The following is a 25,162-nucleotide window of genomic DNA, read 5'->3' on the forward strand; positions in this document are numbered from 1 at the left end:
CCACGGTCTCCCCATTCTTACATCCTCTGTCAACACGTCGAATACGATGTTGAAAAGGAAGGGGCTCAGCGCAGAGCCCTGATGCAGCCCCACCTCCACTCTAAAACCGTCCATCATTCCTGCTCCACTCCTCACTTGCATCCTAACATTGCTGTACATTTCCCTCACCAGTCTTACATATTTTTCCTGTATTTTTTTCTCTCTCAAACATCTCCACAACTCCTGTCACGGTATTCTATCATAGGCCTTCCCTAGATCTATAAATACCATATGTAGTTCTTTCTGTTTTTCTCTATACTTTTCTGCCATTTGTCTCAGTATGAATATTGGGTTCGTTGTTCCTCTTCCCGACATAAAACCAAACTGACCTCTGGCCACCTCCACCTCCAACCTCAGTCTCTCATCCAGTATCCTAATCCAAACCTTCATTGTGTGTGATAGCAGTTTAATTCCACGATAATTCCCACACTCTTGTACATCTCCTTTCTCCTTGAATATGGGTACCAACAAACTCTCCCTCCATTCATCTGGTATCTCTTCCTGCTCCTCTATCTTGCACATTAAATTCCACAACAAATCTACTCCCGCTTCTCCCAGAGCCCTCCACTGGGATCTCATCTGGTCCAGTTGCCTTGTTGTTTTTCTTTCTTTTAAGTGTTCTCACCACTTCTGCTCTCCCTACACATCTCGTAAGACCTAGGTATGGTATTCCATCATCCTGATGATCCCGTGGGTTCTCCTCATTTAGTAGGCCCTCAAAGTACTCCTTCCATCTCTCTTGTACCTTCATCTCATCGATTAGCACCCCACCATTTACATCCTTCATCTGCTACCTCATTACAGTATGTCTCCCATAATAAAGAGAATATTAGTGTGAGGTGTAAGGCTAGCAGATCAAACCCTGCTTGACCCCTTTATAAAAGTGATACTTCTCCATGCAATATTACTGTTATAGTCTGTTTGATATGTAACAGGGAATACTTGGTGGAAAGTAATATCAATAATTGTCCAGACGGTAAAATATAACCACTGAGTCATTACTTTTACTTACATGTGTTGGATGAAAGCTATGTAAAGACAGAGCTAAAGTGTTTCATCAACCCTCAACCTTTCACCTTCGCCGTCAACTTTTTCCATTGAAATGAATTAGAGATATGATTCCCATGTGCGTGGTTCAAGATATCTCCAGCTGTTGGTGAGCAAAATTACCACATTCACTGATATTACTCCTATTCATATTTGTAAAGCATCAGAATCATCAGTTACGCCATCTGCCTAGCTGCCAGCCATCAGGATTAACACCTCACATTTCCCTTTTTATGAATGTGGTGTTATAAATTATTTTCTCCCTCTGCCTACTTCTATGACTGTTCCGTCCTCTGTGTATGAGGCGTCACACTTTTTTTTTTTTTTGGTATCTACATGACCACAAATCTTTTCTAATTGGTGTGCATGTTTGCTGTATCTGCATGGATCAGTATGCTGAAAAACATCAAGTAGCAAATCTTCTCATTATCATTTGCTTTTCCAATAATTGAAAAACACCGTGGCAACTGCCGTTTTATAGCACCTTATAATATTAGTCATACAACTCGCACTTTATCACCCTTCTCTCCCACATCCCACACTGGTGACCTCTGTCATGCTTACCCTTCCTGTCATCTTCCACCACTGCGACTTTCTGAAACCCTGACTCACAGTCTCTCACGGATAAATCTTGCTATAAAACCCATGATAGATAGTTTACATAACCATAAATAATTATATAAAACGTGTCTTGATTTGTCTGATCAGCTGATCAGGTCATGTGCGGGTATGGGGATGGGTCCATTATGATGTGGCAGGGGTAAACTAGCTCTGATGTCGGGCCCTGCTGCCAATGTCGCTGATTGCATTGCGCATTTGACCCTCGTGCGGTGTGGTGCGGTGAGGATTTGTCCCTTCTCCCCTTGGGGCTAAAATGCGAATGAATGTGTGTGTGTGTGTGTGTGTGTGTGTGTGTGTGTGTGTGTGTGTGTGTGTGTGTGTGTGTGTGTGTGTGTGTGTGTGGATGAGTGAATTGGGAGTGTGTCGTCCTGTCTCAGCTACCTCCCTTTCTTTGGGGGAAACAGCCTAGGTATACAGATAGAGAGATAGACTGATTTGTTCCTTGTCTCAAGAAGCAAGGATGATGGCCAGTTATGTTTCAATTTGTGTGTTGTGAAGAATACCGCAGTGTCCACACCATACTAAATACCAGGGAAGGTATTAATTGTCAATGTCAAGCATGTATCCTTAAGGATTCTTCACACAGCATATATAACACGATTAAGAGATAACAATACCTGTATCAAGAAGAATGGAAACCATAATGGTGGAATGAGTGAACTGAGTGTGTGAGTGTGAACTGAGGTAATGAGGGAGCAGACTTCCTGACAGTTAGGCAGTTGGCGTTATAAATGACTCTGATACTTTACATATATGAATGAGAGTAATATCAATGGATATGTTAATTTTGTTCACCAACAGCTAAAGACATCATGAACCACATGCATGGGAATCATATCTCCAATTTATTTTAGCGCGGCAAGGTGAAGGTGAAGGGTTGAGGGCTGATGAAACAACCACTTTAGGTTTGTCTTTACATAGCTTTCATCCAACACATGTAAGTAAAAGTAATGACTTAGTGGTTATATTTTACCGTTTCGACAATTATTGATATTAATTTCCACCATATATTCCCTGTTACATATCAAACAAGCTATAACAGTATTATTGCATGGGGAAGTATCACGTTTATAGAGGGCTCAAGCAGGGTTTTATCTGCTAGCCTTACACCTCACAGTAACATTCTCTTCATTATGGTTGACATAAAGAGGTAGCTAACTAAAAAATTTAATTTTAATCTAGAGGTGTATCGTATGTCTAGGTGATATGGGATGGAACAGTTGTTCACCCTGACTCGACCGGCCACCGACCTGCTGTGGGAGAGGTGGCAAAGCAAGATGGTAAACTGTTGTCACTGTTTAACAGTTACCTTCATTATATTGTGGCAGCCGTTGCTTTAACAGTAACAGTGTATTAATATACATATTGTGAAGGACATTTTCATTAAGACCTCTTGAATTCCAGATTCATGCTGGCCTTATGATATCGTGTGGTAAACCTGGGAATAAGATACTGCCAGATCTGGTACTTTCTTCCTAATAAAATTCTGTCACACCTTCAAGAAAAAAAGCTTGTGAGGAACGCTAGAACAAAAACGTATTTAACTAAAATGTGCATGCAGATTTATCTACGATTATTTTTTTTTATTTTTTTTTTTTTTTCCATTTTAACTGTTCCATAAAATACAGCAGCTAATCAGGATCACTGTTACAAGTGACGAAGTTCATTCATAGATTTCTATGCTTTACTACAGCAGGTTACCAGGTATTGCCAACCTGCTACTTGACGTGTAGCAGGTTCATATGTCCGCGGGTGTACATGGTCCTATATCTGTGCTTCAGCACTTCTAATTGGAACTGATATCTGTTCCTCTCCTCCACTGATATCTGGCCAAGAATCTCCATTGTCGCACCCTTGAGGCATGTAGGAAGCTGCACTGCCCTCTGCCTATCAATTCAACCATTCGGATCAGCAAGTAACTTAAACGTTTTTTTTTAATAGATAAGGAATGGAGGAAGGAAAAACAAAGGAAAAAAAAAATAAGTCCATGTGCCTAAAGGCATCCTTCATTCATAAAATACCCATAACAACTGGACTTGTACTGAAGTGGATCAAATGTTTGTGGGAAACAACTCCCAGGAAGCGAATTCCAGAGAGTATTAGTTCTGGGGATAAATGAATTTTGATAAGCAGAGGTCCTGCATTGCGAGGGAGAGAGTGTGAATTTATGGGTGCTCTCAGCTGCCCGAGTATTTCGGGAGAAAATGTGAAGGGGAAGAACAATTGAAGCCAGTTCGTCTGAACACTTACGGTAACAATATCTATAATATAATGCTAAAGATGCAATATCTCTACGTACTGATAATGGAGGAAGGTCTTGCGTGATGGCAGAATTATTGATTAATCTAATGGCTTTATTTTGAATTTTGTCCAACTGCCTCAATGCAACCGCTCCACATCCACTCCACAGTGATGAACAGTATTCAATCTGAGAACGCACATGACTTTTGTATATTGTGGCCATCTGCTCGTCAGTGAAGAACTCACGAACTCTGTACATAAGTCCCAATTTTTTGGAAGCATTTTTAGCAAGGGATTTAACATAAGCTGTCCAGCTTAGGTTGGGGTTTAGAGTAACACCTAGGATATCAATTGCAGTGGATATGGGAATACTGACATCATTTAAAATTATGTGAGAGTCTGAGGGATTCTTTCTGTTGGAGAAATTAATGTATTTAGTTTTCTGAGCATTAAATGAATCCAGATTTGTTTGTCCCCATTGATTAATTTTAGAAAGGTCCTGGTTCAGAGAAATAGCTGTGTTGATTTGGGAATTTATATCAAATTGTGTGAAGCAGGTACTAAATATGAATGAACTATGAAGGGTCGAGTCATCAGCATAAGAGTGTATTGGGTTGTGAGTGACAGATAGGAGGTCATTGATATGAATGAGAAAGAGGATTGGTGGCAAAACTGATCCCTGAGGTACGCCAGCATTTATGGAATGAAGCTGAGAATAAATACCATCTACCATGACCCGTATTTTTCAATTATGAAGGTAAGAAGAAACTAGAGGCACCAGTGAAGCAAGGCCATAGTGTGACATCTTAGACAATAAGGCCCGGTGCCATACTCTGTCAAATGCTTCTGATATATCTAGTGCTATTGTGTGTGTTTCACCGTGTTGGTCTATTGTTTTGTTAATCTGATAGGTAAGAAGGCAAAGAATGTCTACAGTTGAACGTTCTTGTCTAAATCCATACTGCCGATCATTGATTAATTTATTGATTTCTAGATGCTTGATTATGTGTTTGTTAATTAGCGTCTCAAAAACTTTGCCAAGAATGGAAGTTATTGCAATTGGTCTGTAGTTTGATGGATCAGAAGTTGCCCCTTTTTTAGGAACAGGATGGATATTTGCTTCATTCAAAGAGGCTGAAGAACTTGAGGTACGAATGCATAAGCGGAAAATTTTGCCAATACAGGAGCCAACACTGAGGAGCAATTTTTAAGTACTATTGAAGGAATTTCATCTGGACCAGTAGCTTTGTCTGCTGAGAGATTCTGTAATACAGCTTGTACGTATCTGGTGTGAATCATGAAAGGAGGTATTTGAGGGGAATCAAAATCAAGTACAGGAATACTGTACTTTTCTGTAATTAGGGTTGAGTTTGTTGAAAAATTTTCAACAAGAAATTTGGCTTTTCCACGGTAAGCATCCCAAGATACTGCACCATCACATTCCTGAGGTTTCTTTTTGATTGGACCCCCACTATAGCCATGCATTTCACTGGTTTGGGGCCAAAAAACTAGAGCCTCATAATTAAGTCCAGGACTCAAAACTCCTACATTCTGATTATTCAGCTCTTTAATGGTACCTTTAGATGCCTGGGATTCGTCAAGATTCACCATACACTTACTGTCCATTTTTTTTATTTGCGTCCTGCACACTATGCTGAGGCTTAGCAGTGCAAGATTTCTCTATGGCTTCATTTCTCTCACAAATTAACTTCAACTGGTCGTCTAAAACCTGTCGGCACTCCGTTATGGCATACCTCATACTTTTGCCGCTGTAACTTAGTGTATACTTCCTCTTCAAGTGCTTCTGTTTTTCCTTCACTTCCTTCATGAAAGCATCATACTGTCCATGCATCCTCAGTTGTAACTCCTCCTGTTGCTCCTGTAATGCCTGTTGAAGCCTTTCATATCGTTTCTGTTCTTCACGTTGTGCCTGTTGTTGTTCTCTGAGTTCTTTCTTATGCTCTTTCTGTTCTTCACTTTGTGCCTGTAGCTGTTCGCTTTGTGCTTGTAGTTGTTCACAGAGTTCTTTCTCTCCTTCAATTTGTGTTTGTAGTACCTTCATGACTGCAGCCAGAGATCCTCCTGCCTAGGATGGCTTGTTGTCTGCACACATTCTGGCTCCATTTTGAAGATCTGACTCTCAGCAGCACTTTTCTCTCCCAACTCCTGACACCACTTGTTACGTCCTCGTCCCACACTGCCACAGGTTCCAACAGCAGTAGTTCAGTATAGGAAGGACATCACGCAGTGAATCGTTCTTTGCAGGGATAGCCTTTCAAATACAGAATATACTCATGCTTCAAATTACACAGGCTTCTGGCATTCACTGTCTTTCTTATTTCCTGCCTCTACAAGGTGGAACGATAATGTTTTTGCCCGCCTCTGTGTGTGTGTGTGTGTGTGTGTGTGTGTGTGTGTGTGTGTGTGTGTGTGTGTGTGTGTGTGTGTGTGTGTGTGTGTGTGTGTGTGTGTGTTCCCATCATAGCTTGAGCTATCAACGCGAAACCTTTAGGGTATCAAGATATAGCCAAAATCTTGGCCAAGTTCGAAAATAGGCACTCGTAGCCAAGGTCAAGGTCACCAAAATGGCTGCCAAAGGTAAACTAGTTTTTATCACCTGTCGTTAGGACCATTATGTCTCATGAACGGCTTCAGGTATCAACATGAAACCTGCAGAGTAACATGATAGGGCCAAAATCTTGGACAATTTCGACAATGGGCACTCGGGGTCAATGTCAAGGTCACCAAAATGGCTGCCAAAGATCAACTATTTTTTATGCCCACATTTAGCATCATTATATCTTATGAACGGCTTGAGTTATAAGCATGAAACCTTCAGGGTATCAAGATATGGCCAAACTATTGGACTTAATAAAGACCATATTCTGGCAGGGGATTAGTATTCGGCTCCCGAATGCTTTTCCTTCAGTTGCCAAGTAATTACACTGTCTGCTTCACAACTCCAGAGCTACACTAACGTCACATAACAACTAAAACTGACTGAGCTTCGTTTATTCTCTCCCTCATCCTTTCATAACCTTCTTCGCTATCGATTGTTCTGGGTTCTCCAAGCGATAACAGTTCCAGGTCGGAGACATCGAAAATATTTCAGAGTTTACATTACATAGCACTCTAAATACTTCATCATACAAACTGAAATTAAATTACATAATTTAACAAACAATCATCCAGATACAATACTATAGAGAAAAAAATAATTATGCATAAAATAGCTCCGCTTGCAACAGTAGGCTACTTGGCAACTCTGCCTGGCAATTCAAAATGCACGAACCATCGGAACTTTCCAGTGTCATCTACCTAGCAGTCCTGCTTCTTAAAAACATATTTACATTAGAGTGGTTTTTCATAGTGGAAGTTTTTAATAGAGATCGCATTTTAGCCCTTCACTCCAACAGGATCACAGAAAAGTAAATATATTGTTTTGGAGTTAGCAAAACCAAACAGAGAGAGAGAGAGACAAAGAGAGAGAGAGAGAGAGAGAGAGAGAGAGAGAGACAAAGAGAGAGAGAGAGAGAGAGAGAGAGAGATCGTAAGTTAAGAACCAAAATGCTTTCAAATGTTCACAGTAGTAGTTTATTTTGTTCATGCACAGTCATACATATCGAACCTTGACCTTGCCCTGAGACCTTGACTTCTGACTGATTGTTCTCAAAACTGAATCCTTTGGTTCTTACCTGACCCTTAATACTTCGATTGTGTTTAGTTTAAATCAGATCAGAAATGTTTTAGCTGGCCTTTACTTGTAACCTTGGCACTCGCCCTTTTCCTGCAACCGAGACGTTTGACAGATTATTGTTCTGTTGATTTTTTTTTCTCCTTATCTGCTAGCATTCCGAAAATATTCGATAAAAGGCTGATTATGTAGTCTTCGCTCTGTGACTGTAGCCTTTAACTGATTGTAATAAAAAATAAACCATTTCATTAATGAATTACCCCAACCCCTCCTCCAAGTTCGGCCTGGAATGAATAAAAACTGGCTAAGGTGATTTTGCCAACGTTTAACATAGCCCTGTGACCTTGACATTTGATCTAATGGACTGAAAAAATTTAAAAAAATAAAATATAGGTCTCCTCGAGGGCTGTCCTTCAACGCTTCCACAAAGCTTGGTTTGAACTGTTTAAAAACTGTTTGATAGGTACTGTTTACACACACACACACACACACACACACACACACACACACACACACACACACACACACACAGGCCGTAAAAGTCATGACACCCTCTCTCACTCAGTGAACATGGATGCTCTGAGTCCGAACCTGTCAGAGAGAAATCTGCAGCCATGAAATTCCAGAAGTTGGTATCGACATCAAAGACGACATGAGAACCAGGCCTCGCCAACCTGCTTATATCTGCCACTAACTTGCTGTACGTGGAGACGGTCACTCGCTCTGTGTCAAACAGGTCAGCCAACTCACGGTACACTCCAGATTCCACAGTCTGAAGAGAAATAAATCTCAGATCAGAACAGAAATTAGATTGTTTAGTAATGAAACCATTCGTATCACTGTTGTCTTTAATTCCAGAATATCGTATATGATGTTGCACTTTACCGCAAGTGAGCTTTTTGTGTAATTATTGATTATCTGACGCAATATTTTGCTAAGCAAAGCACTGTTTTCATTGACAGAGCTAAAAAAAACTCAACAGATCCAGGCAGCTGACCACTTGCGAGTTTGGGGACTATTAAGGTAGTTGAAAATGTCGACATTAATAAATTTGGTAGTTTTAGACAAAGTCATGTTTGAAACAGAAAAATATCATGTGAAAATAATGTTGACAGCGCCCAAGTACTCTCTTGTCTCAGCTCCACTGTCCACCAAATGTCCACTTGATCCTATCTATATCTCTACTTGCCACAGCCATTTTCTCATCACCACTTCGACAACGTTTGTGGTACCATGCAGGTCACTCAGTCGGCATACAAATTTGTGAATATGCTTATTGCGCTGTGTGTATTTCCCTCCAAGTGTTTGTCTCTGAAATATGCTACATAAAATTCAGCAGAACAACAAGCCTGCTAGATTTTACTTGCTTATCCCATCCCGTGATATATATATATATCATTGGATCCCAGGGGTGCTGGGCGAGGCATTGCACTGGGAGGGCGCTAAGCATACCGCCCTTCGCCTATCGGCTCATAGTTGCGAAGCTCATAGGTCCCTACCCGGGGGTTCCCTACTTTATAAAGATTTGAAAAATCCTAGTTCTGTCCAATGCTCCGGACACTGGGCTCCAATGGGATATATATATATATATATATATATATATATATATATATATATATATATATATATATATATATATATATATATATATATATATATATATATATATATATTGTTTTAATGCAAGGAACAAAGAACTAAGGGCGAGGAGCCCGCAAACTGTTCCTTCCAAGAAAAAAACAAAAACAGTACAAAAGAAAGCCAAATTCAAGATCCGTTCATTTCGAAATGCCTGGACACACTGCATTTGAAAAACTGGAGATCACAGGAGGCAGGAAATACAGACAGAGGGAGACAGTTCCAGAGTTGACCAGTTGCATAAATGAAGGACTGGGAGTAACGGTTAACTCTTGCATTAGATAGTTGAGAGTTTGTTGCTAGATGGGTGCTACACGCCCGTCATAGAGGTGGAGGAATGCAAACAAACAGTTCAGAGGAGTAGTGACCATTGAAGTAGCGAAGGAAAAGGGATAAAGATGCAACAGTGCGGCAAAGAGACAAAGGTTGAAGTGAGCCAGTAAGAAGAGGAGAGTTAATGAGACGAAAAGCCTTTGACTCCACCCTATTGAGAAGAGCTGTATGTGGGGAGCCTCCCTACACATGAGAGTTGTACTCTACACAGGGGCGAATAAAACCTGTGTATAAAGTCAACAACTGTGCAGGGGTATGGAAGATACTTAGTTGGCTTAGCACATCTAATCTCTTGGAAGCAGATTTTACAAGAGATGTAATATGATCTTTCCAAGATAGGTCCCGAGTGAATGAAACACCAATCATGTTCAAGCAAGTTAATTAAAATAGCTCCCATGCTTAACTATGCTTATAACATAAAATGCTCAAATGCAATTTTGGGTTAATGTTAGCATGCTTAAGCGAGCGCCTAAAGAAATGTATATTTTTCTTAGTTTAATTCCGTTCTTTTTCCAGTACTTATCGAATTATAAATCTTTCATCTTACCGTGGTCCAAATTTTCTTCCTGTTGCAGCCTCTTTCATGTGGCTCAGTGACAGATTAAGACAAAACAGCGAGTTTGGTTCTTCGATCTTTTCTTGGCACTGCTTCATGACTAGCATCATATCTTAATGTTAATCTATTGTTGCAACTCAACAATTAAGGTAGGAAAAGAGGAATTTTAGGCCAACTTAAAGTAAATAGAGTATAGTCGTTATTGCTGTTGCTCTTGCAGTCCCATGCTCATCCGGTGTCGGATCTTCAAATGAGCTCGCTATGGCCTCCCTATCGTATTTTATGTTTGTTTTTGCAAGAAGGTTGAGTAAAAATATGTGCAGAATGTTCTGAAGTCTCCAATTGATCCTACAAAAAAAATAATCTTAGTTACTAGAGGAGCAATTGCCGTAGGCTGTAACTGTTTCTTCAGGAAGCACACAGAAAGGAACAGTCTTATCACATCTCTAACTCTTCCTAGAATAAAGAAATCAAAGTTACGACATTAAATCGGTCGTGAATATGCTCGAGTATCTAAGCCCTGGATGTAGGGGGAAGCAGTGGTTCAATCGGTAGAGGTGGCCTGCAGTCCTACCGGACCCAGGTTCAAAACCCTGCTGGGGCAGGGAACAGTTTGAGGATTTGAATTTCATGAAATCAGACTGTACTGATCTGTCAGAAGACCCGCCGACATGTCATAATAATACCCACGCTAATACCAATACGCCATCCTGTATGAAACAGCCCTAGCATGTATTCAATATGGACGGTGGGTGTTAGCGCCGAAGTGGTGACATGTAGAGGTGTATGGTATGTACAAGGACTACAGGGCGTTTAGATCAGGCTGTGAAGTCTATGCCCAGAGTCGGATACATAAAAAAAAAAAAATAGGTGTGGATTACAAGAAACCTTCCACCTTACTCTGTTTACTCAAACTTGGGATAAAACTGAAATCTCTCCATCTTGAATACTGACTTCTATCAATAGATTAACACTTGAATAAGATGCTAGTCACAAAAATGGTACTATGGAACGTATATAAAGGTGAAATATTGTTTTATTCTGACACTGAGCTACGTAGAATAAGCTGTAAAAGGATGGAATTCTTGACCAGGATAAGATAAAGAACAATAGACTCCATACATAAGAACTGGGTTTTCGCAAGGCCTTCCTTCATAGACGGTTTAAACATTAGGGAACCATAAGAAAAAAAACTGGAAGGGCACAAACGGCATTTTGTTCAGTTAAGTCAGCAGATGCTTATTTTGCCTGTTGAGAGGGTTAGGGAGACAGGGAGGGCAGTGGATAAAAAAAACCAAGTCCTAATAAACAAATATAACAAGTAACACTGAAATACTTGAAACACTGCTTTACCATTCTATAAATTATACGCTGAAGAGGTCCGGTGAACAGGTTTGCAGTATTAAATGTTCTGATTTTTTTTTTTTTTTTTTACTGTGAGTGCATACAGTATATTTATTTTCGCCGAGTCAGTAGAGAGGTGGTCTACTGTCCCAGTGGAAGCAGGTACGAATCCCAGGTGGGACAGGGAACGGTTTAAAGGTATTTCGCTAAGCAGACTTTACTGGTCTACCATAAGTTAAAAAAAAAAAAAAAACGCCAATACCAATACACCCGTCCTGTAAGAAACAGCCCTACCATGTATTCAGTATCGACGGTGGATGCTTAGCACCGAAGTGGTGACTTGAAAGTGTATGATATATGGGAGGACTGTTGGACCTCACAGAACGGGCTGTTATGCCTGTGCCCAGACTCATGCACATACAAAAAGAACATACATACATACATATATACATTCATACATATATAATTATTTTGTGATGAGATAGAGTAGTGGGAGGAGTGGTACGGTACATGAGAGAGGGGTGTGTGAGTGGCAGAGGACAGAGTGACAGAGGTGATTCATTGGTTACCATCCCTGTCCGGGTTTTCAGTGTGCTGACATCGACGGGCAGATGATAAAGTTCTTGGTCAGTATTTACTTTAAGTTCCCCACTGTTTTTTTTTTCTTTTTTGTGGTTTTCTCTTTTTCACCAGCTTGTTTTTATCCTGTGAATGGTTGATTTAATGTTGAAGGTTGCAGATAACGTGTATTTTCTTTTTTATTTCTGTCAGATATATAGTCAGCCTCATCTAACCTAACCAGTGGGATTATGGCGTATTTATACGGCACTACTTCGCCTTGCGCAACAAATGTCACCCATCCCTCACCAAAAACACTTCGTCCCCTTTAGCCTATCCTATACAGGGACTGATGAGGTCTGTTTGATATATAAAAACGCGTTTCCGACAATCTGCGGCATAATATCATCCCACACAACATAAAAACAAGGTGATGATGATGAAAAAACCCGCCAAAGATAAAGAGCCCTATAAGTATATATTGCCTGAATTAATTTTCTCTACTTTGGCCTAAAATTGTCATCTCTCCATCTCCACTGCCTAGCTGTATTATGATGCTGCTCACGAAGAAGTCCTTGGGACAGAATGTACTAGACCTGCTTCTTTCTACTACTAAACTGTGTGATAAAAGCTGAAGAAAGGAGGACTATTTGAACTAAGATAAGGTAAAAGGAGTATTGCAGTGTCAATATCTATAGTTTAACTGTTGACTGTAAATAAAATGGTGTGGTCCTTACTTTAAAAAATGCCATTTCTGGGACGTAAGCAGCGAGAAGTATTTTGATATTAGGATTGTCAATAACATCTCTGAGGGTCTGGTAGGGATGACTGATGTGTCTGACAGCCAGGAGGGACATGAGGTTACCAACGTAGCTTTGTGTTAACACCAATATCATCAGCATCCACACCCCCTGTACCACAGATTCCCACCACCACCACCCAGACGGCGTAGACACATCTGTTTAAAATATAAGCGATTAATTTAATGACATCTAAAGGAGGCATATTATAAAAAAAGGGGCAAGCTTCAATTGGGACATTCACGCTACCTTCTTGGAGGAGGATGCGAATACAGTTGAATATGTTGGTCTCTTGTCTTGGTGGGTGGTTAGTGTGTGGGGGAAGGCAAGAAGGAAGGAGTAGCATAGCAGTGATCACAGCCAGCAGTGCCGCCCCCACAGCCACCCACACTACAGGTGACAGAGGCAGCAGGAAGCCCCACGGGTCCACCTCAGGGCGACCACGGGCAGCGAAAATTTTATGGTGCGTCATGAAGACACACGGACTGCAGTGAAAATCCTCTTTCTTGTCCTCTATGATGGCATGTGGCCCCCCACTGATATCAGCCTCCTGAAGCAGAGAGGAGTTATTGAAGAAAAAGGCAGTTAGCTGAACATACAAGCTGGTCCATATATAAAGCTCTACTTCCACTCAGCGAAGTGGTATCTCGTGTGTTTTGGGGATGGCGTAGTGAGTGTTATCAGTATCTACCCTGCATCATTTATTAATTTCCTACTCCTACTTCCACAACCACGCTCACACTAGCCAGCTGAGTCGTTCTCACAACATATAAATAATGCCATGTGAGTTTAGTGAAGCGCATTTCACTGGTCCTCTTAAATATTTTTTTAAATATTCATTTTCTTTAATAAAACGGCCAGGTAAAAACAAACATAACGTTCAAAATATGATTAGTAATTACTCTGTTTATCAGGAATTGAAAAATATATATATTGTTTTGTGTATAATGTACTATGAAAGCTTGGACATTTTTGCGTGTTCTGCTGACTGATATAGAAAACTATTGCCCATTTAATAAGTGTACATTTCATTGAAAGAAAACTGAATATTGGGTTAAAGTGATAGTTAAAACAATCTCTTTCATTATGTCTATTCTATTTATCTATAGCCCGACTCCCCAATCCTGCAAAAGGTGGCCGCAGACACATCGCCTCGAAGTCGCTCTGTCATCCATCATTTGACTGCCCTCCCTCCAACTCACTCCCCCCTCCTTCATATACCTCTCAAGTCCATCCCTCCACCTCATCCACGGTCCCCCTCTCCCTCCTTCCACTTCACCTACATACACCCTTTTAGTCAGCCATTCTCTATGCTCTCCACATGTCCAAACCACCTCAGTGTATTTCTTTTTCATTAAGTGCAATGCCTAAAAAATATATCCTTACTTGGAGGTTAATAGTTGTGAAATCATACGTTCACCTCTGTAATAATTATACACAAGTATTAAATATAGCATTGATGCGTCAGAACTGTAGGAAATACCTATGGAAACATTTAGCATAAATATGTCACATGGCAACTGGGATCATCAGGGCTACCAACAGGTGTCACAAGGCCTCAGTCGTGTTTCATATCACATTGTTAGTTTTTTCAGTTTGTTTATCACAAAGTTGTTCCGATATTTTTTTTTCTAGGCACTGCACGCTCGACAACAAAAGTCCAGTCGCCTCTCCTACTTCCCCATCCATGGACTTTTAAATTCAATCTGGTGATCCTACAGCAGCTGACACTGATTACTTTATTTGGCCATAGATCAGTGCCATTTGTGTCATTTGCTTCAGATTCGGGAGACTAATTTTCAAAGATCATAAGCAGAAAAGCAGTAGAGATGACACGTCTATAGTTAATGGTACTCTGTTGGAAGTACATCAAGGAAACAATTAACTCAATGTGACCTCAGTATACCCATTGTCCATGCATAACTGGGAGAGTTACACGGACTCCCTTAGGTACAAGTCACTCTTTGAACAACCTGCCAGACACACCGATCAAACAAGAAAGAACACTAAGAGAATGCAGTACACACGACCAACAGCTGGTCTATGGGCCGATAATAATAATTTACTCTGTGATCTTAACCTCCGACAAATTACTCTCAGAATCAAATAACTTCATGCTTGCCTAAGCCTTAACCCTTCCAATAACTTTGGTTCAAATCAGAGCAAGATTGTTTGAGCTGACTTTGCCCGGTGACCTTTCCCTTTGACCGTGACCTTGGTTGTTTTCAAAATAGATCTCCTTGTCCGTGTGTTAACCTCATCCCTTCCACAATGTTCTGCGCAAATCAGATGAAAACTGTGAATTGACTTTGCCATGTGATCCTGACCGTAAATCTATTAACCAAAAAAAAAAAAAAAAAAAAAAAAAAAAAACTCTCATCCACCAATTTTGATCCAAAACAGGTCACAATTGTTTTGGTTATTTTGTTCACACACACACACACACACACACACACACACACACACACACACACACACACACACACACACACACACACAAGCAAGCAAGCAGTCTGATAAATCTGAGCAGTGATATTGAGAAGATAACCCAGGTGAATGAAGAGATGCAAAGCTACAAAAATGATGTGGAAACTACGTATGCTGAAATGATGAAAGTAAAGAAAGAGATAGAAACAAGAGTCGAAGAAAAAAGAATTAAATGGAAATGAAAAAAAAAAAATCCAATAAAATACAAAACTAGTCAAAGATTCAGCAAATATCAACAAATCTATAGTAATCACTGGATTAGATGAGAAAGAATTAAAAATAATAAGATTTCGAGAGACAAAAAGGAGATGGCAAATATAATGAGCATATTCAAGGAAGTATCAAGAGGAATTTGTAATAAAGACATAAAGGAACACAAAAGGCTAGGGTAATATGAAAGAAATAAGTCAAGGCCTCTGAAAATAACATTCCAGAGTGTAAACACTCTGGAGGAGATACTAAAAAATGCAAACAAAGATAGGGAAAAAGAGGAATTCAAAAACGTATTGATAAAAAGATGCGTAACTCTAAGATGAACTGGGATTACCAAAAGAGATGAGGGAGGCAAAAACAAAGAACGAGGCAAGATCTGGGGAAGAGAAGAATGCATTTTTTTTTTACAAAGTAATTGGATTGCAGGTATGAAAGTGGCACATAACCAGAAGGGAATATAAAGGAGGAAGGTATTTGACCGAAGTCATGACATGTATCTAAGCAAGATGATTAAGTTAATGTACTCAAATGTAGATGGAATGGTATCTAAATTATTAAAGATGAATGATGGTATCAAAGAAAAAGAACCACATATTAGTTGCCTAACTGAAACAAATTTAACACCAAGGATATCAAACCATACTCCAAACTTAGAGAAATACAATATATGGAGAAGAGATAGGAACTTTAAAAAAGGAGGAGGAATTATGATATTAACAAAGAAAAATCTACAAGTCAAAGAAATAGAACAACATATACCCTCACAAGGGGAAATGATTGCAGCAGAGATTATTACATCTGAAGGGAAAGTAACTGTGGCAAATTTATACATGCCACCCAGATCAAACACTTGGTAATGAGGTGAATATGAAAACATGGCAGAGAGTACAATTCAGAGTATAAGGGCATTACTACATAGAATGGAGACGAAATCTGAAAGAATTATAGTAACTGGAGATTTCAATACAAATATAAATTGGATTACTCTACAGTAGATATAAAAACCAGGAAATCTGTTGGGACCAAAAGCGCCTGGATCTTGTGCAGGAGTTTTTCATAACACAACTTGTAAAGGAAACCACCAGAAAAAGAGGACTTGATGTACTATCAGTATTAGATCTTATATTTACTAGGCAAGAAAATGATACTGACAGTATAATGTATCACCTTCCACTCAGGAAAAACGACAATGCATTATTAAATTGCAACTTCAGGATTGCATATGACATAGTTAACAGTAATGAAAGTTACGAAAAGAGCCAAAACTACAAAAAGGCCAACAACCATAACCAAAATAAGACTTTTTAGAAATAAATTGAGAAAAAGAGATTACAGGACAAGATTTAAATGCTATATATAGAAAATTCTGTGAACTTTATGAAACAGGAGTCCGAAATTACAACCCACAGCACAAAGAAGCAGAAATGAAAATAAAGAAACGGCTTAATGAAGAATGTAAATAATCAAAAGAAAAAGAGGCTTGTTGTGGAATAGATAGAGAAGACACAAAAGTGGGAGGGCATATAATAACTATAAACAGGCAAGAAAAGATTATACAAGGATAAGGAGACCAGCCCAAAGACAGTTTGAGGAAGACATTATAAATAAAAGTAGTGACCAACGGAAGCTATTTTACATCTACATCCGAAGCAAAACCAAAGTAAAAGATTAAATACAATCCATTACTGACGAAGGGATCATGTATATACAAGAGAAAGATATTTGTGAAGCACTAAAGCAAACTTTCCAATCAGTTTTTACAGAAGAAAATAATTTTGAGTGGCATGACATGGAAGATGCATACCCACACTTAATACCAGACATACAAATATCAGAAAAACAAATACAGGAGGAGTTAAGCAAATAAGACAAAGGAAAAGGAAATGGTCCTGACTAAATTTCGTGTTGGTTGCTACATGAATGTGCAAAGGGGTTAAGTAGACCAATATCTTTAATACCCAAGGCATCCTTAGGTCAAGGTAAACTACCTGATATATGAAAGAAAGCAAACATTGTTCCCTTATTCAAGAAAGGGAATAGACAAAATCTACTCAACTAAGATGCTGGAAATGCTGATAGATAAGTTGGGGTGAACAGTCTAAAAGACCATAATATGATAACAGAAAGGCAATTTGGTTTCAATAAGGGAAAATCATGTGTTACTAATATATTAAGCTACTATGAGAGTTGCAGAAACATTGGAGAAAAGAAAAGGGTGGGTGAACAGTATCTATCTAGATTTCAAGAAAGCATTTGACAGAGTACCGCACCAAAGACTTTTATGGAAACTGTACCATCAAGGAGGAATCCGTGGCAGACTCTACTGCTGGATGTAAGTTTTTCTCAGAAAAAGGGAAATGAGAACAGTAGTAAGGGGAAATTACTCATCATGGAGAGAAGTGACTTGCAGACTTCCACAGGGCTCAGTGCTGGCACCAGTTATGTTTTTAGTGTGTATAAATGACATAGATGGTAACACTGGAAATGAAAGTTATCTAAATATGTTTGCCGATGATGCAAAAATACAAAGGAGAATTACTAACACAGACTCTTGTAAAGAGCTACAAGAAGAATTAAATAAGCTTCATGAATGTAGGATTACATGGCAACTGAAATTCAATGTGGACGAGTCATGTAATCAAGTTTTGTAAAAGTCGAAAAAGACCAGATTGGGACTATAATTTAGGAAGTAAAATCTTACACATATCAGAAAGACAGAAAGATCTAGGTGTGTATATCAATATCAGACTATCTCCAGCTGACCACATCAGTAAGAAGATACGGTACATGTATGCACTGATTGCAAATATGAGAATAGCATTCACATACATAAATGAAGACATGCTGAGAAAGTTAATAACATCATTCATCAGACCAATCCTGGAGTATGCATCAGTAGTCTTGAATCCTTATCTCAAGAAACACATAGACATGATTGATAAAGTTCAAAGGGCCGCTACAAGATGGATACCAAGCTTAAGGGATCTAAGCTACAAAGAAAGAGTAGAAAAACTGAATCTGCCAACACTCCAGGAAAGAAGGAAAAGAGGAGACATAATTATGCAATATAAATGCATATCAGGGAAGGAGAAGATAGACATAAATGAGTATATAACCTATGAGGAAGCATCAACAAGAGGACATTGCAAAAAACTGCATAAAAAGAGAGGCGATAAAGACGTAAGAAAATTTAGTTTCCGAAATAGGGCAACTGATCAGTGGAATCCACTACCGAATGAAATACTGTGTTCCAAAACAATTAATAAAATTAAGAATATGTATGATAAAAATGGTTTAATACACGGGACAGTACAAGCTTGACTCATTCCTGTAAAGATACAATTAGGTAAGAACACACACACACACACACACACACACACACACGAATCGATCTCTGACTCTTCTCTGTGGGACTGACCCTTGATATTCGTTACCGAAATCCTTCGTTCTTGCCTGACCATTAAACATTCCACCAAATTTGGTTTAAATCATATCAGTAACGTTTGAGTTGACCTTGCCCCGGCACCTAGGCCTTTGCCCTTTCCAAGTGACCTTGAACTTTGTTCTCAAAATCGAATCCTTTTATAATTGCCTTATTGTCAATCACATTACAATCTGTGATTGAAATCAGAAGAAAACTTTAATCTGGCCTTCTTCTATGACCTCGGCTTTTGACTCATTGTTCTAAGAAAACAATGGGTTGATTCCTTGCATAAACCTCAACCCTTCCAGTAAATATGGTTAAATTCAGATCAGATGTGTCTGAGTTATTTTACTAACCAACTCACACAGGGGCCGGACTTTGACCTTGCCCGGCGATCTTGAGCTTTAATATCTGAGGGCTGATCGAGGAAAACGAACTTACATCTCAACCAGGGAAGGGTTAACGTTAATGTAGTTAATAAAAGGGTCCCCATGAAATTTAACAATACTGGATTCCTGGCTGTAGCTGAGATCAGGCAACTCAGCTGTCACGAGCAGGGGAGACTTTTTTTTTTTTTTTTTTTTTTTTTTTTTAGCTCAGGACTGTATCCGATAACTCCAATGCAGTTAGCCCATTTATTTCTACTTATTTTAGTTAATCTATATTGTATTCTCTGTTTTTATTCTCTCCTCACTGTCGTGTTATTACTTGGTGTCCGACGACATATGACCCTGGTAGTTATCACGCCACTAATATTTTGGTCAATCAAGCAATCAGGCTTTCAATCAGGTAAAGTTAGAAGTTCTCATTCAAGATTCGATAGAGGAGTAAGGGTCAAAGTACAGTAGTGTTAATTGTCGTTACAGCAATTTTGTCCTGGTGCCGTGAAGCCTCCATAAGATGCGTGACCACCCAGTTTAATCACGGCTGAATAATAAAAATACTGTAAGAGGAACAGTGGGAATTTCTCAGGAGTTGAAGATATGTTTTTACCAATGATAACCTAACGTAATGAAGGTGCACTGGCCTGTTTATGATAAAAGAAAATAATAAGAAAGAAAAGTACCGAAAAAATAAAATTTATGCTAGTTGACCCAGGTAAGAAGACTTGCTCGACTGGATGGGAAAACAGGCTGTGACCATTACTTACATACTGTTCTGTAAAACTGTTGAAAAAGTTGAATAACCCATTGTAAGGTAAGTATCATGACTGTTGTTAGCAATGTATTTGGGATAATAATGGCTGCAAGAGTATGTCTGGATGTCACTTACCATAACAGCTTTTACAAGTGAGCGAGCAATGTTTATTCTCAGTAAAGCTCGTAAATGACAGTGGTCAACAAAATTTTAAAAGTGTTATGGTTCTATTATATTTTGAGACGATTCTAAGCAACATGAGCCTGTAAATTTCGAATACGATATCCATTTTTTTTCTAGCACGTCCAGTTTTCAAAAACCAGTATACCATGGGAAAATCAGTCCTTACATGGGAAAATCCGATCCGACTCCTATTACAGAGATAGATGTACCTTAAAAGGGCGCACTCCAGCTAGATCTTGTGGCGGCTGTATCATTTTCATTTAAGTACCTGAATCACAATATACTTAGTAACTTAAAATGAATCAGTCACAGCGAAAGTCGGGTAAAATTTTCCCATGATCAAGCATATCATTTTTGTGGGGGTGGAAGGACACCAATACATGCATAGGTAATCATAATACTTGCCATTTTGCCATTTCAGATTTTATTTACTGCTACAAAGTGCCTTGATCTGTGTTGGTATGCAATGGAGTGCCAAAACTGTATGAATGCATCATACACCTCCTGATATATCTGTTGGCTCTTTACACCTGAAAGCCTGAAGAATTAATTACAAGGAATGTTGAAATCTCTTACAAACATCACTTCAGAGATCCTGTTGGTGATCAAGACAAGAAGTGGGCAACTCACTTAGCATGCACGCCCTGTGTAAACCACATGAATGAATGGATGCCATCAGGTATGCCTTTTGCCATACCAATGGTTTGGCACGAAACAAGGATCACTGTACTGACTGTTTCTTTTGTCTCACTAACACCAAAGGGTATTCATTGAAAACCTGGTCCAGGATCATGTATCCTAACGTGCCTTCTGTTCTAAGGCCAGTACTCCATGGCCCTGAGCTTCCAGTTCCAAACCCCCCATTAAGTACCACAAGTGAATGAGAACCTTGTGAGGAGGATAATTGCATGGGTGCCAACTTTGGAGAAGATTTAGAGAGCAAAGTAATGCACCGTTGTAAGTATCGTCCTTATCAAACAGGAGAATGGCGGTTGTCCGTAGACTACTGGAAGAATTCATTGAAGGCAGTCCTTCTCCATAATGGAAATGAGCGTCCTTTCGTTCAAATTCTACCCTGCCCCCGTGGGCAGCCACCTTACCATTATGGGGGGCTTGCATACCCCTGTGGTTCCACAAGCCGGCCCGCAAATGTAACGACATCTGGCAGGGTCTCCCATGCGGATAGGGTTGTGGGTGAGGGGTCTGATTAAGTGCTGCCCGAAGCAGAGGTTACCCATATGGGTCATCTTTGCCACTCTCCAGAGGGGTCACCTTGTGCTATCCTGAATTGGTTGGTTAGGTGTCTGGGCTGTGGGGTGCTGGGGAAGAGGGTCTTTGCACTAGTGGGAGCAAACTTTTGCATCATGGGGAGTCCTTTTTGGGTCACCCTTTGGGTCTCCATGCAGGGTGATGGTTCACTGTTGCTATAGGCCAGGGATGAAGAGAAGAGTTCACACATCCAGTCTCTTACTGTGGTCGTCATTTATCCAGTGTCTGCCTCTCGTCACGTGGCCTTAAATCAGTCCTGTGGAGTTGTGTATGCTCATGACTTGATCTCTTACTCTGACTCTTCAATTCTGGAGGGGCTGGCTCCTCAGGGAATTGTAGCAGTACGGAGAATTATGAAGAAAGTTGATTAGGTTTTAACCCGTGGAAAGTGATGAACATTCCGTAGGTACCTGCTGGGAAGCGACGACTAGGCCAAAATTTCGAGTCTTACAGATTTGAGTGAAACACATATCATCGTCTTGGAAATGCTCGCGCACATCTAGCAATATACAGTATATATATGACCACATAAAGTCACGTGGTTGTGAGACAAAATGGCCAGAAGATGAACAGCTGGTGGCACGAGCAACTCTCCACCTGCACTGACTGGGTTAAGGAATGGGGCATTATTTGGGAAAATCTATCTATCTATATTGCCAGACGCCTCAATCCCGTTTGGGGTGGCCACAAACAAATCGCCTCCAAGTCGCCCTGTCCCCCGCCATTTCACTCCCCTGCTCCCAACTCACACCCCCCTCTCTCATATACCTCTCCACCCCATCCCTCCATCTCATCCTCGGCCTCCCCCTCCCTCTTTCCCCCTCCACCTCACTCACATACACTCTCTTCGTCAGTCTTTCACCCTCCATCCTCTCCACATGGCGAAACCACCTCAGTGTGTTCCTCATAACGCTTCCTATCACATCCACATCAACACCACAATGCTCCTTTATATCCTCATTCGTCAGCCTGTCTCTCCATGTGACTCCACAGGCTCCTCTTAAATAACTCATTTCCACTGCTCTCACTCTTGACTTGTGTCCTTCCAACAACGTCCAAGCTTCACTTCCGTACGTTAGAGTTGGTATCACAATACTGTCATGTAGTAACTTTTTCACTTCCATGCTCACTTCCCTGTTTCTTATCACTGCTTTCAAAGAACCAGCAACCTTTCTTCTCTGCTGTACCCTTTCAAGCACTTCACCCTCCAAACCTCCATCCTTACTCATCACACTACCCAAGTACTTAAACGTACTCACATTTTCCAATTCCTCACCATCCAACCTCGCTGTACATTCACTAACTTCACCTCTCTCAAAGACCTATATTTACCATGGCCTTGGGCAATAATCATGTGATTACTGAATCATCAATTCCCCTCCCCTCTCTCTCTCTCTCTCTCTCGTGTGTGTGTGTGTGTGTGTGTGTGTGTGTGTGTGTGTGTGTGCAGATCATCTCTCTCTCTCTCTCTCTCTCTCTCTCTCTCTCTCTCTCTCTCTCTCTCTCTCTCTCTCTCTCTCTCTCTCTCTCTCTCTCTCTCTCTCATGTGTGTGTGTGTGTGTGTGTGTGTGTGTGTGTGTGTGTGTACAGATCATCTCTCTCTCTCTTTCTCTTTCTCTCTCTCTGTCTCTTGCATGTGTGTGTGTGCAGATCCCTTAGCGCCTGGTGTGGGGTTGGCGGAGTCACGGGAGGAAAATGAGGAAAATTTACATGCGTGCTCCATGGTGTGCATGCTCGCATATTCTGGGCATATATGGGGCAGTGTGGGGTAGTACGGGGGTGATATCGAGTTGCCACCTGCCCCTATTTCCCATACAAATTTGAGCCACCTACTCCTCGTGGCACTGTTTTGGTATGCCTTTGAAAATCGCACTCATTTGAGGCCTATCGCTTTTGACTCTGATAAGTCCCAAATGAGGCCTATCGCTCTCAACGGGTTAACACCCACGCCTACTCTTATCTTGACGTTTGATCGCCTTACTTTGCCAGAGGTTGTCACTGCTGCGTAGTGGAAGCATAAGGTTAAACCTTATGTTTCCTGACCTAGAAGATGCTATGATTGTCAAAGGTTAGGTTATGTTCACCATTCTTGCCAGCTGGAAGCATCTGGCCTTTCTGAGGTCTGTGGAAATTGTGGTGGTTTTTCCAGTGGTGTGGCTGATTGTTCTCAACCCTCTAAATGTCTGAACTGTAGAGGAGCTCATGTGGCCTCCTCAAGGGATTGCGATGTGTACAAGTTTGAATATGAGATTGTGTCTGTCCGAACGAAGGAGAAAATTTCCTTTTCTGAGACAAAGGCAGGGTAAGGGAGAGGTTCATTTGCCCTGGGGTTACCTTTGCTGTTGTCTAATCTCACCCAAAAGCTACCTGACAGATGCCTCTACCATCACACAATACCCTATTAACCTCTTGGGGTTCTACATTCTGGCCTTCTCAGCCGGAAGGTTCTACTGAGGGGCTGCAGCCTGAAAGCGGCTGTGCTTCCCCTAGGGAGGCGCCTCCTGTGTCATGGGGTGTCCCCTCTGGGGTGGTGCTTCCTGCATCAGGAAGTGGCTCCCCCATCCCGGTTCCTCCTGTGGTGAATGTCCTTGTAGACACTACACCCCGTCTTTACACATCCAAAACTCCCAATGTCCCTCTTGTGTATAGTAAGTATCGCCGTGGCTCCTCAGAGTGCTCAGAGATAGAAGCATTGCTACCAAAGCTCTCTGCTGTAGAGCCCACTACTCCTACCCATGATGTTCAGGGGTCAGGGTGAGTGCTGGCTGGGGATGGCGTTTTGCTGACGGCCCAGCCACTGCCAGACAGTGGTGGTACCCAGGTCGTTGATGCACTTGCTTAGCTGCATGAGGCCTTGTCCTGTCAGGGTTCCAGTATTGTGGAATGTGCTACCGATTGTGCTTCTTCTTATAGTGGCACTGCCTGTTCTACTCCGGCTAAGGGAGCTTGTGGTCCCCCTACCAAGCTATCTCTTGCTCCACCACAGAACATTGTCTGGCCCTCTTCATCTTCCTCCAGGTTATCTTCAGCCGGGTGGCACACTGTACACCATAACGGTTCCAAGCCAAGTGCTGTTCCATCTCAAAAGAAGAATGTTGTAAGACTTTCCTCTTGCTCATCCTCACGTTTGCCTACGAATGTTTGACATAGGGTGCGGGTTCCTGGTGCTGGTCAGTCTCTTCCCAAGGGCCTTCCTGAGAATCACTCCAAATCCATTTGCTTGTCAGGAGGTGTACAGTCCCTCACTTAATGATCATCCCTCCACTATGGGTTCTATCATCCGGTGGAATTGTTGGGGTTTACATGCAAACTATGAGGAACTGTGTCATCTTGTTTCTCAGTTCACTACTCTATGCATGTGCATCCAGGAGACCATGGTTGGTGATGCTCTTCCTTCAGGTCCTTCTGGTTACCATGCATTTTATTCTGATCCTGTGCTGGGCCAAGGTCGTCATGGAGGTGCTGCTATCTTCCTTTGCAAGGATATTCCATACAGTCATCGGGATATCTCCACTACCCTGCAGGCTGTTGCTGTCCGGATGTTTTTAGGTAGGCAGTATACAGCTTGCAGTCTTTAT

General features: G+C 40.8%; 1 protein-coding gene across 1 annotated transcript in view; it reads right to left on the reverse strand.

Annotated features, from left to right (window-relative positions):
• The window catches only part of LOC145398693 (uncharacterized), a 78,601-nt gene that overhangs the window by 46,514 nt on the left and 6,925 nt on the right, over window positions 1-25,162 (reverse strand). The window contains exons 3-4 of the mRNA XM_080271494.1: window positions 13,116-13,421; window positions 8,234-8,414 (exon numbers count right to left, since the gene is read on the reverse strand). Of these exons, the coding sequence (XP_080127620.1) occupies window positions 8,234-8,414; window positions 13,116-13,421 (487 nt within the window). The remainder of the gene's footprint in view (window positions 1-8,233; window positions 8,415-13,115; window positions 13,422-25,162) is intronic.

This window comes from Coenobita brevimanus, chromosome 46 (assembly GCF_032717465.1).
Source record: "Coenobita brevimanus isolate Jiangsu-jjx chromosome 46, ASM3271746v2, whole genome shotgun sequence".
In the NCBI taxonomy this organism is placed as follows: domain Eukaryota; kingdom Metazoa; phylum Arthropoda; class Malacostraca; order Decapoda; family Coenobitidae; genus Coenobita; species Coenobita brevimanus.